The 14263-nt window shown below is 35.9% G+C and overlaps 1 protein-coding gene across 6 annotated transcripts in view; it reads right to left on the bottom strand.

Annotated features, from left to right (window-relative positions):
• Positions 1-3967: 3967 nt before the first annotated feature.
• AGPS (alkylglycerone phosphate synthase) overlaps positions 3968-14263 on the bottom strand; it is a 133401-nt gene continuing 123105 nt past the window's right edge. For all 6 annotated transcript variants that reach the window (XR_256300.4, XM_005300458.4, XM_005300459.4 and 3 more), the window contains one exon: positions 3968-6347. Coding sequence is in view for 5 of the 6 variants with exons in the window: in XM_005300458.4 (XP_005300515.1) it covers positions 6226-6347 (122 nt within the window). In the remaining variant the exon portion in view is untranslated. The remainder of the gene's footprint in view (positions 6348-14263) is intronic.

Raw genomic sequence — 14263 nt, 5'->3', positions numbered from 1 at the left:
GCTGATTATCCACCATGACCCTCAATTCCTTTTCAGAGTCACTGCTTCCCAGTATAGAGGTTCCCATCCTGTAAGTATGTCCTACATTCTTTGTTCCTAGATGTATCATTAGCAGTATTAAAAACGCATTGTTTGCTTGAGGCCAAGTTATAAGTAATCAAGATCAATCTGTATCGGTTACCTGTCATTATTTACCACTCCTCCAATCTGTGTGTTAGCAGCAAGCTTTCAGTATAAGTTTTCTTCTGTATTATTGATTTAAATTGTAAATAGTAGGACTCCATTAAAAAGGACACCCCGTCAATGATTCCCCATTTACAATTACTTTGAGAACTACCCGTTAGCCAGGTTTAAATCCATTTACTGTGTGCCATCTTGATTTTGTATCATTCTAGCTTCCAATAAAAATCATGCAGTATCACATAAAATGCCTTACAGGAATCTATTACATTAACATTTACCTTTATCAACCAAATTTGTAATGGCATCAAAAAATACTCTACGGCAGGATCTATTTTCCCATGAACACACGTTGATTGGCATTAATTATGTACATATTGTCCATGCAGATAATGCTGCCTAACCCTTTCCCAACAAAATTCTAGTGTCAGATGTATGGAAGTGAAGCTGGGCTCTTGGGGGTCTCTTCATTTTATCACTGGTATTGCAGTAACACTGAGGGCCCAGCCTCATTGTGGTAAGCAGTGTAAAACTGAACTGCAAAGCTTTTAAAGAAATTAACATCCTTGATCATTAAAGATGTAAGCTTCAAATACACATTTAAGTATTAAAACAAGGGCAGTCATTTGTTAATCTGTGGTTTGATCTGAAGTGCTGGAAGAGTCAGATTATTCTTTACAATTACACAGTCTCAGACAACTTGTTTGAGTTGGTCTCATTTTTGTAGATCTGTCTCATTCCTTTAATTAACAAATACTTTTATATAGTATCCTTCAAAGGGATGCCATGGGATGCTTTATGTCATTATGAAAAAAAGTTATTAAAAAGCAGTGGCATATCCACATACCCTTAGTGTTGAAGTAGTAGATTGGGTACTCCAAAACAGAACGAAGTCTACAGTTATGGAATGTATCTCTTAAAGACCTTCTGTCCCTATGGTGTTGAGGTGTAACTTGAACAAACCAATGATTTGCCAATTCTGATCTCAACAGGTGGTCTGGGATATTACACATTAATACATTTAATTATTAATTACAATTTTAAATAGTGGGACCCCATTAGAAAAGATGGGTTATATATAAGACTAACCATTAATTCTCTTAAAATCAAGTAACAATTTCAAATCCACATAGAATTTGATGGGAGCCAACATGGGAAGTAAAACATGGGTGATGTTCTATCAGCTGGGAACCTGTAAGGCACTGTGCCCATGGGCTAACCTGTTTAATGTGTTTATCCAACTGCTAAGACGGATTCAACTACTATAGAATGTATGCTTTCATTTAAAGCAAAATGAAGAATGCTGGCTTTGATGGGAGATGGATCAGGTCTTCGGAGAGGTATGAAGTGTCTTCTAGTATTTGCTTAATGTGGTATATATTTAGATTTCAACTTAATGACATTAATTTTTCCAAATAACTTGGGTGAAGAATGGTATGCTTAATTTGCAGATTCAGTTTCCCCTCCCCATGAGCAATCCTGGATGCAACTAAAGTTACTAATTAAAAGTTTACAATGTTTACATTACAGTTTAAACAAATTAAACCATGTAATGTAGAAGCCTTTTCCACCTTTCCACTAAAACTTTGCAGATTTAAGGTAATTTTTAACATGTACTCATACAATTACATTAAAAATACATTCCCAGCAAGGAATTTTTTGTACGATGTGTAAATCAGATTTTAAACCTATTAAAGGGCACACACCAAAACTTTACATGAGTGATGCAAAGATCCTTTAGAAAATGAATTTGCTCAGGTGCACATATGATTCATAACTGCATGTGCATTCCTTCAAATATAGGGGCACAAACAGTTTTGAGAATGTATCTCATATGCACAAAGTAGCAAGGGACTGAACGGTATCAGAACCTGTAAACAAATGGAATACAGTTGGCATTTCGGATTGACAAGGGACAGCTACGAGCGAAAAGACTAGAGAAACAGAAGAATCCTTGTACCTTATTTTCCAGCAATGGCTTTCAAGGGACTAACACTATAGTCAGTGAAAATGGTTCTCCATCATCTACTAGATGAATGAAAGCACAGGTGATGAAAACACAAGATAATTTCCTGAAGAGCTTAAGCTGTTCACAGGTGCTGGCTGTTGCTTTGCCTATCTTCACAAAACAGTGATTATAGAAGTGTTCTTCTGGTTCCTGGAATCCTACCTTATTTGAAATGCAAGGTACAAGTGCAAAGCCCTCATTACTGTATTTTCTTATTTTTCTCATTCAGCCTTAGAAATTTGCATCAGACTGAGTTCATTCTCGATAAATATCTAAAGCATCTCAGCAAATTTGTGTCTCTAGAAAAAGGACAAAAGTTTTAAAAAGTGTTAATTTGAACAGTCTCATGAGAAAGAAAAAGCAGGATTGTTTAGGCCCATTTTCTTTTTATTAATAATATAAGTTCTATAATCTCTTAACATTACAACTGGAGTTTTACAGTTAATTTCACACTAAATGACAAACACTGTTTGGCTTAATTAGCAGAAAGTTGAATTACAACCTTGATAGATACTAATTTCAAAGACTGAGAAACAGTTTATGTTTTCTGGATTTCAGTATTTATGCATCCTTGCTCTTTTGGTTAAGTTGGTTTCAGTTAATTAGCATTATTATGGAAGAACTGTTTAACTTGGTCTCTGTTCACTGCTGTAAGGAAAAGGGGACATCTTTATATGTATCCTGTCAAAATAAGCAACATGCACAGTACTGACAAAGCCATGAAGAGACCTGATGTTCCTTCTGGCCTTCCAAGCTGTAAACCTGTATATGTTACTTCTTTTAAGAAGTTCCCTGTAATGACATTACACCCACACTTCTGTAAGAGTGACTGAATGTATATCCTAGTTGTAAAGCAATAACAGTCAAATCCTCATTCTACAGCTTTGAATTTTACTGAAAACCAGAGAAAACTAGCAGTTTCTTTTAAATACAAGTGGTGACAAAGTTAAAACTGCTTGTTTTGTACTGGAAACATGTCCAAGTACCTCACAAAATGAAAAGTAATGCACATTGCCAAGACTACACAGACATCTGATCTGCATAGACCAAGCTTCATCTTTGAATAGACAGCAGCTACAGTAAGTGAAGCCTGTGTGAAAGGAGAGAGAATAGGGGAGGAAAAATGTTGGAAGACTTAATTTAGCATTAAAAACAGTCTTTTTTTACAATTGGCCGTGCTTCCTTTACATACTTTTGTCTCCAGTAGATGAGTTACAAGAATATAACCAACACTTTTTATCTGGTATATTGATTTTCAAAAAGTATTGAAACGCTGAATCTCTCACATTTTGAACTTCTAGAGTTATGTATATTTTACAGATGCAGGATTTTAAATTAGGCTTTGAACAATCCATAAGACACTGTTTAAAAACAGAAAATTAAGAAGAAACTAAACAAAATGGCAGTAAGAAGTGTACTAATTATAATTTGTTCACATTAATTTGCAATTTACCATTTTCTCAGGCCTGTCCACTGCTATTACTGCATGTAGGAGCTCCAAGTTATTTCACTTTATTACACAAGACAAGACTAACTGATGTAAATTTTTACTCTGTGATATCAACTTCACAAGTCATCCGGTTATAATCACAGATTTATGGGTGCATAGATGACTGCAATAGAAGAGATTTACCTGTACAACTTCCATTAACATATAAAGGATGGGGAAATATGGTTAGGAAGGTAACACTGGGAGGGGAAACCGTAGCATTTGTAGTGCCAGATAGTACTTTAAACCAAATGAGCCAACAAGACTTGAGACAGCACAACTTGTTCATATTGAATAAAATCACCATAAGGAAACCAAGTCCTTCTTACTTTAATTCTGCCTGTATTGTCATATTCCAAAAAGAAAATGTTTTTCATGTATCCATTCATTCATAAATCTGATTCTTCATAGTTAGACATGCTGTGTATATTGAGGCACATATTTACTGACTTCTAGCAAAATAATACAGTTTAAGACCTCTGTATTACAGAGTGATACTAGTAGTCGGCAAGATTCCAGCTGCAGACATGTAACCACCATTTGCACAGAATGCAAAGTTGAGAAATCCACAGCATAAAAAAAAGAAAGATTACAGATTCACCTTGCTGAAAAGTACATGCTGTACATGTTGAATAAGGAACACTTACCCATATAGTGCTGGAAGTCAGAGCTTCCTAACACTAACTGTGATTGCAAATTTTTCGGTGCTGCTGAAACATGAACTCCATGGACCAAAACTTACAAAGTAAAATACAGGAAGGCTGGATTCACTTTTTAAACTAAAATTTCATGAAACAAAGATTAAAAAAATTCTAGTTGCATTAAAAATACCACAGTAACTTCCTATTTCATGACTAGTAGAATATAATTGTTTTAATTTGCTATCTTTTTGAATTCATATATTTGAAAGTGCTGTTTGGGTAGTCATGGTCTTTTAAGTGATTTTTAATCAGCTATTCTAAATTAGTTATAAAATAGCTTCAAAGTTTTGTTTAGATATGCAGTATTTTTCAAGCAATAGGATGATAAAGTGTGGTAAATTTAAAATAAAATGAGTATTAAATTATGTTATCAGACTATGGTGTTATAATCTTAATTTATAGATTATAAAAGTTATCATCTTTAATGTTGTATTACTAAAATTGACAGCTAATTATTTTAAAATATAGTTTAAAAACACAAATGTCTCAATTTTAAATTTAGGTTTTTCATGTGAAGGTTACTTCTTATATAAAGGTGTCCAAACTGCCCACAGAGTTGTGTAGCAGCTAGCTACTTAGACAGTATGTCCTCATAAAGATAGTTTACATTTTGAGTTACTATCCTATATGATTAAATACTTTATTTTAAATATCAAAAGTTGGATAATTTGCTTTAAGAAAAGAATCCATCTCAAAACATGAATCATGAATATTGACAAACAGTTTAAAATTTTAATTTCACTTGTTTTAAGATCCTCATTTTAATGTAAAATTGTTTCAGGTCTGATATTGTTTCACAGATTGTTTAAGAAAATAAGTTCCATATTTTTGATTATACGGAGGACAACATTTGCAGCTCCTAGTTATGTAAACCAGTAATTCAGAAAGGCCAATAAGAAATTAAAATTGGAAACTTCGTTTCCAGACAGTATAGTCTCCATTTTATATTAATAAAACTGTTTCAACCTTGAAACCGTGGAGACCTGTTTTACGATACAGTGCTGGGCAAAGATTTATTTTAAAATAGCCAAAACATTTTCTATTGGGAAAAAAGGATTATTTTGCATCTCCACAAAAATAAAGTGAAACCAGACACATTAGGAGTGCAGTGTTCATGAAGGCAATAATTTTATGTAACAAACCTGTTAATATACAATGAGAAACATCTGCTGTTCTGTACAAAACTTATAATGACTGACTAACATATTAAAGAAGATTATCCCAGCAATGCAAATACAACTCAGGCTACACTTTAGTTAAGTATTCTTTTCAAAGATTTTAAAATTTTCAATAATGCTGAAAAGGAGACTGACAAGCCAAACATCCTACAGAACCATGTTGAATCTTTTAAACAGAAAGCCTACATTTATACTGCTACTTGCTTAACCCTTCAGCACACAAGTATTCCCTTAGTGAAATCCACCTCTCATGTGCTTCCCAGCAACTTTCCTCTAGCAAGAAACTGAGTGAGCAGCTGTTTATGTAGACAACACCAATGTCAGTCTTTGTTCTTCTTGCAGGGGATGCTTTAATAAAAAACAGCTGGTTTCATCCAGCATGGAAATCATTGGCTGTACAGGCTAACCAAACTTGGAATGCTATATCTGCATTTGCAAGCAGGTATACACCTTCATGTGCCTCTGCCAGGTTGTGTGTTAAGAGAGGTTTAGGAGCACAGTAAGTAAATCTGTGAATGTTAATAGTGAATGTTTACATTTTATTGGAGGAAAACCAATATAAGAAAGATATTAGCTTTTAAAGTTCAGTCCATGTTATATTTGATTACTGGGATAACAGTACAATGAGGCTAAAAATCGTAATTTTGAAATTTTCAGATAGTAAGGGTTTTATAAAAGGTTCCTGTTTCCAAAGATGTTATTGGGGTCCACATATTCTTTGACAGACTTAAGCATCCCCAAGCCAACATCAGAGATACTCTCCTTCATCCACTGCTTCCGCAACTTGCCCACTAGAAAAACAAAAACAAAAATGCTTCAATATGTGGCATGATACTAGGAGCCAATCAATCTTATGACCATGAATGAATAAACACTGTGTGATAAATGCTTTTATTCAAAAATGAGAAATGTTTTGCTTTATTTGATTTATTGAGCCCACCAGACTATCAAGCTCATTAAGCTCGGTATACTCCCAGAGGAAGCTTGTGTTCTACACGGTCTACTTTCTTTGCAAACTATGAAATTTAGATGAAGTTTAGGTTGAAATCATGTGTCCGATTACAAATAGCGAAATGGTAATTACATACATTTTTAAAAGAGCCCCAGACCCTCATCTTATTAAGAAATTAAAAAATGTTAGGAGGAAATAAATAAAAATAAAACATCTGCTAATAAAATTGTTCTGCTTAGCCTAAAAACCGTTCTATGCAGGAAGAAGTAAGTTTTAACCACGAAGTAAATATGTTAAAACTGACCTTCAGGTTTAAAATAGGATCAGCCTAAAAACCCATGGAAATCTCTAACAGAGGAATTAAAACTGGTAAAGGTATAAAATGTAATATTCACTCACCTAAAAGTGGCATGTTTTAGTTTAGATAAATCTCTATATAAAATAATATATTCTTCATAGTTGTAAATATAAATTCACAATGTGGAAGCCTAATTTTCAGAGTACAATGAATATTTAAGACAAATTTACATACAAAATAATTTTTTTTCTAAATTATATATGGGAGAAATTTACATTTGTTGGATAAAACAGCAATTTACTCAACTTCTGTCACAAAAACAAACAAGTTATTTTAATGGTTAACTTAAAGGGCCACTTTATGGGAACGTTATTTATTAATTAACCAAGTCATCAACCCTGATTTAATAGGTCAATCAAAATAGGGGACATTCTTTCATTACAGTCTAGCATTTAGCTTGCCAGCCTAAGACACAATCCATTTGTCAGGATGAGGTGATATACTATAGCATCTGCCTCTTGGAAATCTTTAAGAGTATCTGAAGCTAAATTCAAATCATCTTTTGTGTCCCATTCTCAGGGTAGCCATCAAACTGTCATCAGAAAAATGAACGATGGGGACATCACTGGAGAACAGAATATTTTTGTTTATACCTTAAGGAATATAAACTAGCCATAGTGCTGACTGAAAGAAAGCAGTGTAAAATGTTCAAAAAACGCTGAAAAAACAATCCTGAAATGTAGTACAAAAATGACTATTTGTCCATGTGTATTAAGTGTATAGTATAGGTATTAAAATTCATATGCAATAAGAGTAACTGCCAGTCTTATTTCATAGTCTTCCTCTAAGATATCCCTCCTCGATAATATCTTGTCATTACAATTCTATTGTCTCCTTAGCAAATTGATATTTTTGTCTAGTTAAATTAATAAAAAAACTACAAAGACTGTGGATATGGCTTGACCATCACACTTCAAGCAATCTACACTCTGGCAGTTAGAGACAAGGAGTTGAAGAACAGTCAATGCCATTTTCAACCGTTATCTGTAATATAGTTTCAGTGAATGTGTCCTGTGGTTACGGATGTAATTGTCCTGAAAAGACTGCAAACAACTGCTCCAACAAGATGGAGCACATTAGAACCACAGCAGGATGCCCAACAGCTAGCATGCCTGCCTCTTTTTACACCTCTAGTAATAATGCAATTCCATGAGGAACTGAACTACCGTCTGAGCAGACACCAAACAGCCATTGCATATTTAATGAAGTCACTCACCAAGTGCTGGAAAACAGAAGGTGCTTGGAGTGCATCATTAGTTCTGTCAGAGTGATAATTTACACATCTATCTTGTCAAATTTTCTATGGTTTATACTTTTACAATAATAAATCTAACATACATTTGATTAGTGAACTGGAAAGTAAAAAAGCTGTACAGACGATATATCAGTGGTCCTCCATGAACATATTTGATAAAAGATTTTTAACCCCTTGGTAGCGCTGGGCTGTGAGCTCCTGCTGTCCAGGGCTAATGAGTTTTATATAGTCTTGTCAGCTATTGTAATTTTTTTTTAATCAAGAGGTTAAAAATAAAGTTAAAACAATTGTTTTCCTTAGCAAATTTAAATTGTTCCATTTACCATCTTACATGTGATTACAAGGGCATATAATTCAAGAAAAAAAGCTACATAAAAGAACAGGACTTGTGTAGAAGATTCTGGTGTCATTCATACAGAAAAGCAGTACTATATCTCACTAAGTTTGCTTCAGTCTTATGAATATTCCATTTGTTTTATCTACACAGGATACCCCATTACATATTAAAGAAATTAACTACCTTCAGATTTATTAAATATTGAAGGGCCTGGACCTCAGAAGTTTTTAGAGTCTAAGTAGATATATATTCATTCTTTCAAGGGCAGGAAAAAGGAACAAGACTCCTTGAGATGTTTTACTGAAAAGTAATTAAGCTTCTTAAAATTACTGGAGCAGCTCAGAGAGACATACAGAGTTGTGAAAAAACTAACTACAAGAAAACAATCGATCTGAAAGAAACACTGCCTTCCAAAACAAAAACCAGATCTAATTTTGACCCTAAGCTATTAAGAATTACAATAGCTTACTTCTGAATAGAGGAAAATCTCCAGATATCAGATTTCTGTATTTTAAAAATTATATTTAAAAAACACTTATGTTGAACTGACATGCACATCTTTAACTACATAGCAGCTGTTTAGCTATGCTTTTATATCTCACCACAATAGTCGTACTTTGGGGCTGCTACTCTTTTCCCTATTAGTCCTATCAGAATAAACTCTATTCATGGGATCATGTTGCCTCACCACAATGCAACATCATAATATCCTTAGTAAGACATTGAGACTAATTATCCAAGGTGAAAAATATGGGGCTGACTTTCAGATTTTAAAACAAATGGCAAATGCCCAATCCCAACAAATGTGCTAACAATTGATTATACTGGTGCATAAATAAGTAATCAAAACCAGTCATGTAATTTCAAGCACCATTAGAAACAGGAAGAAGAGATCCACTGTTTGCAAAATGGAACAGGACAAATTCAGCAAGAAAACAAATGTTATCTTTAAGATCCCTATATGTTATAGACGAGATGAAAGCTGCCATGCAGCTCATTTAGGGCTATACATTTATGTGCCATGTTTATACTGCCTTTTCCTCAAAAATATGGTTAAGATCTATAAACTATGTATATAACATTTTAAAAGTGTATTCTAGGATTCTAACCCTTTAACTAGGTTATAAATAACCCAAATACAATGAACTAGCAAATATGCACTTATTCTCTTCCTGAATGGACAGTGTACTGATATTTCACTGATTTCAACTGAAATAGGATGAAAACAAGAGGATTTCTTAATAAATGAGTTAGTGACTAGGGGTCACTAGTAAGAGTGAGGGGTGGGGTGGAGTGTCTTTTCCTGTTCAGTGATGCACGGAGAAAATGATGTAATTTTTTTTCATGAATTGGAATTTTTTTTTTTTAAATATGGGAAGGGAGATGTACATACATCAATTGGAAGTGCACGTCCAACTTTTGCCAATATGATTCACATTCTCATCATATCAGATCCATTTCTAGAATGCCTCAAGCAAAGTACTTTTCCAGCTGTGATCATTCATGTATCTTGACATAGTAATCCAGGTTCTTGCAACCTGTAGGTTAGATCACCACAATGTGCTCTATTTGGAACTCTGCCTGAAAAATACCTAGAAGCTTCAGCTAATGCAGTAGTCCAATCTTCAATGAGGCAAACAGTTACCACATAATGCTGATGTTCCACATGGTATGCACTGGCAACTTTTTTGGTCAAGAGAGCACCTGAAAGTGTTGGTTATGTTCTATGAGTATCCTAAATAGTTTGGAACCCACTTATGTGAGAAATCAGCTCATGTTTTATCACGGAAGTTGTGATTTTATGGATTGTTTTACTTTGTGCTTGAGGTGAAGCACTCCAGGATAGATGGGCAGGACACTCTCAATGGAGTGTCCATGCCTAGGGAACCTGCTCTCTGGTGATCCACCAAAGCTAAGGTTAGGCAAACCTCAGGTCACAAAGACCTGTTTATTCAGGACCTTTGACTGACTCTTACTAATACCTACAATTCTGTTATTAAATGTATTCTGAAGAACTTTTGTTAATAGCTGTTTTTGATGATGTAAGGTGGCCAGGTGTTATGCAGCAGATAGAATGACAAATTTCTAACTACGAAGATAATGGGAAATGCTCACAATTTAGCATTTTTAATACAATGTAAATGATAAAGCTGTTGTTGCTGAACAATGAAAGTAAACAATGAGTAGTTTAAAGAAGCGTGTGTCCTGAACAGTACATTTCTTAAACCAGAGGTTCTCAAACTGTGGACCGCGGACCAAGCTCCATTCAGGTAGTCCGCAGATAGTTCCCTCTAAGGTGTGTGCCTGTGCAGCCGCGCACAAGAGAATGAAGGGCCACCCTAAGACAGACATTTCTTAGTTTCCTTTATCTTTGGCATTGCTAAATCTTACAAGCTAAGCAGGCTTGAGCCTGGCCACTACTCAAAATGGAGACCTCCAAGTTAAAACTCCGGGTACTGCATGAATTGGGGCTGGTGATGCAGTACTGTATTAACTCTATAGCATGGCAAATGGCAGCATGCTGTTATAAGACACAATATTTCAACTGAGATACAGAACAGAGGCCTGACCACTGGTGGCTTTGAGAGGTGGCCTGACACTTAGCAGGAGTAGGGATGCTTATTCCTGTGGCCATCATGACATTTGATCTTCAGCAATTTCATTCTACCTACTTAAGAATAAACTCTCCTGTTGCATCAGCAGGATGAACAGATGAGTCTCTTCCTGTCCTGAAAACACTAGTGATATAGACTAGCTGCTGCATCCAACCCCAGAAGAGACTGCTTTTCAAAGCTGTGTGAAATGATCCCTGTATTGTATACAGTACCTCACGCATTCTGCATTTCTGCATGCATGGAATTTTGCCAAACTGTCAGAAAATGCCATATTTCGACTGTGAAATCTGCCATTTTGTTGTAACCAGGCACCTAACATTGTGCTCCCTGCACTACCAGCACTCGGCTGTAGCTTCTCCTGTGTGCTGCTTTCAGCAGAAGGAGGGGTGCATTACATAAGCAGCACAAGCCCTGTTGCCCAGCAGAACCAGAAAGAGGGACAACAGCTTTCCTGGCCCATTAGGCCTTCGAAAATGTGTGACTGGGGGAGGAGCGGAGTATAGTGGATGCATACCTGGAGTATAGTGAATGAGCTATAAGACGATCCACCACTGGGCAGGCACTGGGCAGAGCTTTGTCCCACTGGGGATGCAAAATATGTGACTCAGGGTGTGAGGGAGGGGACTGAGTGGGACTGCAGAGGAAAGGCTATGGTAGAGAGGCCAGGTGGTTGAGCTGTGGGTGCCAGGCATAAATCCATCCCACTGGACTGATTTAAGTTAATCTGGGGACCCAGGAACACCACAACACAGGGCCACTTGTGGATATACGCCAAAGGCCTAGCCATTGCACTGTAGCCCTACTGTAGCCACACTTCTTCACTTGGGTGGTGTTGGATCTCCTACCCACTTAGAAAGCAAGGACAGCAATATGGGACCCACAAAGAAAGGAGCTTTATCCAACTGTTGCATATTCCTCCTAGCAGGTGGATGCTGTCTCTACAGGGACCTAAATATCCAGCCTTACTGGGAGGTTTTTTTCCCCATGAAACACATATCCTAGCGGAACAAGATACTGAACACTAAGATAAAAAGTAGGCCACTGGATGAAGTAAAGAGGACAGAGTGAAATATACAATACATCTGCTAGGAACAGTCCAAGTTTTGTAGGTTACTTATGTGATTTTTCCATCCCTTTACTAGAATGCCTTACAGTACCCAACAATAAGATAATCAGAGTCCAAAGCATGATATTCTACAACAGAGAAAATGAGGCACTGTTTGCAACAGAGCCTCCCTACCTCAAATTCCTACTTAAATCTCTAATAGTGTTCAGCAGTGTGGTGTGTCACACTTTGTCCATTAAGAAGTTCTCTCCACTTGGAGATATTTCTTCTTCTAGAGATAGGCATATTTTAAGATAAAGTAAAATAAAAATTAAATGTGTTTTGTTTTGGTGGGGGGGGGGGAGGGGTTCTTTTGCATGCACTTGTCATGGAAGGAAACACTGTCTTGAACTTGTTTTAAACTCAAATTAAAATATTTGTAAGATTACTTTTTATAACTTGACTTTATCAAGGTTTGATTTTTCACTGCAGGTAGTGGACTGTGTGATTTGGGTCCATACACAAGTTATAGCTATAAAGATTTTTTAGTATAAACTTTGTTTTATAACCTGACCAGTTCTTCCATTACAACAAGCACTATGAAGATTGAGTTAAGCAGGCTTTATATTTCCTATAGCCTCAAGTTCCAGACTACATCTGTTTTCTTTGATACACAAAACCAGAGTTAAAATAGCTCCATTTATCACAACATGATTGTAGGCAGACAAACCAGCCTGTCTGTTTCCAGATAAAGAAAGCAACTGTTATTAATCACAATTACAGGACAAACACTAAGAGAAATTGCATCAATATTCTCCCTTTCCCCACACAAGAACTCAAAAGCAGTGCTGAGAATGTCAAGACAAGGCCTGAAGGTCAGTAAATAAAACGGATACCGTTAGTCTAATTCTCCACAGTAAGTCTGTGTATCCCGGGGACAAAAATCCAATCTTGCATATTATATAAAACACAATATTAGATACAGTACATAATATAATACACCCCTCTCCGACAAGACAAAAATACTTAAAATGGAGTTGAGGTAGAGAAATATATATCAGTAATTCAGGAATAAATTAAACATTTCAGGGATATTGTAGTGAACCCAAAATTAAGGATTAGAAACCCAAGAAATTCAGAGTCAGTGTTAAAGTTAAAAGAAATACAAACAGACAAAGGTATGGAAATGCAATTGAGGCACCCACTCACACAACCTTACTCTGCTCTAGGTGATGCCATGCAATATTTGTACAATTATGATTAAGGCATTTCAGTATTTGTTGTCCCAGATTAATCACTTCTTTTAATAATAAGAATAATAAAAAAAAGGGGGGGTGGGTTTCATACTTTATTTCCCCTCATTCTATAGCAGCCCTGCCTCCCGTGTCTAGGCTGTGGAAAGAGCCCTTTGGAGCAGTGGGCAACCAACTACAACTTAGAGCAACCCTGGAGTTAGCCCGGGAATTTGGAGTGACTCCCAAAAATCAGGGAGCCATCAAGGCGGGATAAACCCAACTTTGCACTCCCCACACTTTACGTCTTTACATTTTCACAAAGAACTCAATTTCAACTTCAAAATTAAGAGTTTTATTTTAGGTTATATTTCCCCTTTTCTTCACTTCTGACTCAGTTTCTTGACAATCCCCTCCCTCCCCCCGAGACTGGAGCTCGGGGAAGGGAAAGAATGCAATTAAACAATTCATTTCAAAATCTGAACTCAAATCAAGAACTAGAAAGTTTAAAACAACTGCATTTCTACTCTAAGAGGTCTTGGAATTTAAAAAGAGTGGACATGGGGAAAAAACACTTCTATCAAGTTTACATAGCTAAATTAACTTTACTCTACACATGTGAAATGTTTGAGAGCAGATTACACACATACATGATGGATCTTTGCTTCGACATGCATCTTCACTCACAAGGAGACTAAAAACTCATTAAAAGACTGAGAATCCATAACAAATTATTCCCCATTTCCTTATTCAGGATGTGAAGTGTCAATCAGAGTACTGAGTGAGACAGACATGTATACATAAAGTGTACACAAAGATTTTATATGGATGTTTCTCATGTAGCAAATAGTAGGCTAAAGGATTTGTCCATTCCCAATGTCCATTGAATTCAGTTTTTCAGCATTACCAGAAA

This window comes from Chrysemys picta, chromosome 11, assembly GCF_011386835.1.
Source record: "Chrysemys picta bellii isolate R12L10 chromosome 11, ASM1138683v2, whole genome shotgun sequence".
Taxonomy (NCBI): Eukaryota; Metazoa; Chordata; order Testudines; family Emydidae; genus Chrysemys; species Chrysemys picta.
Note: the sequence above shows the minus strand (reverse complement) of the source record. Positions and strands in the feature narration are given on the sequence as shown.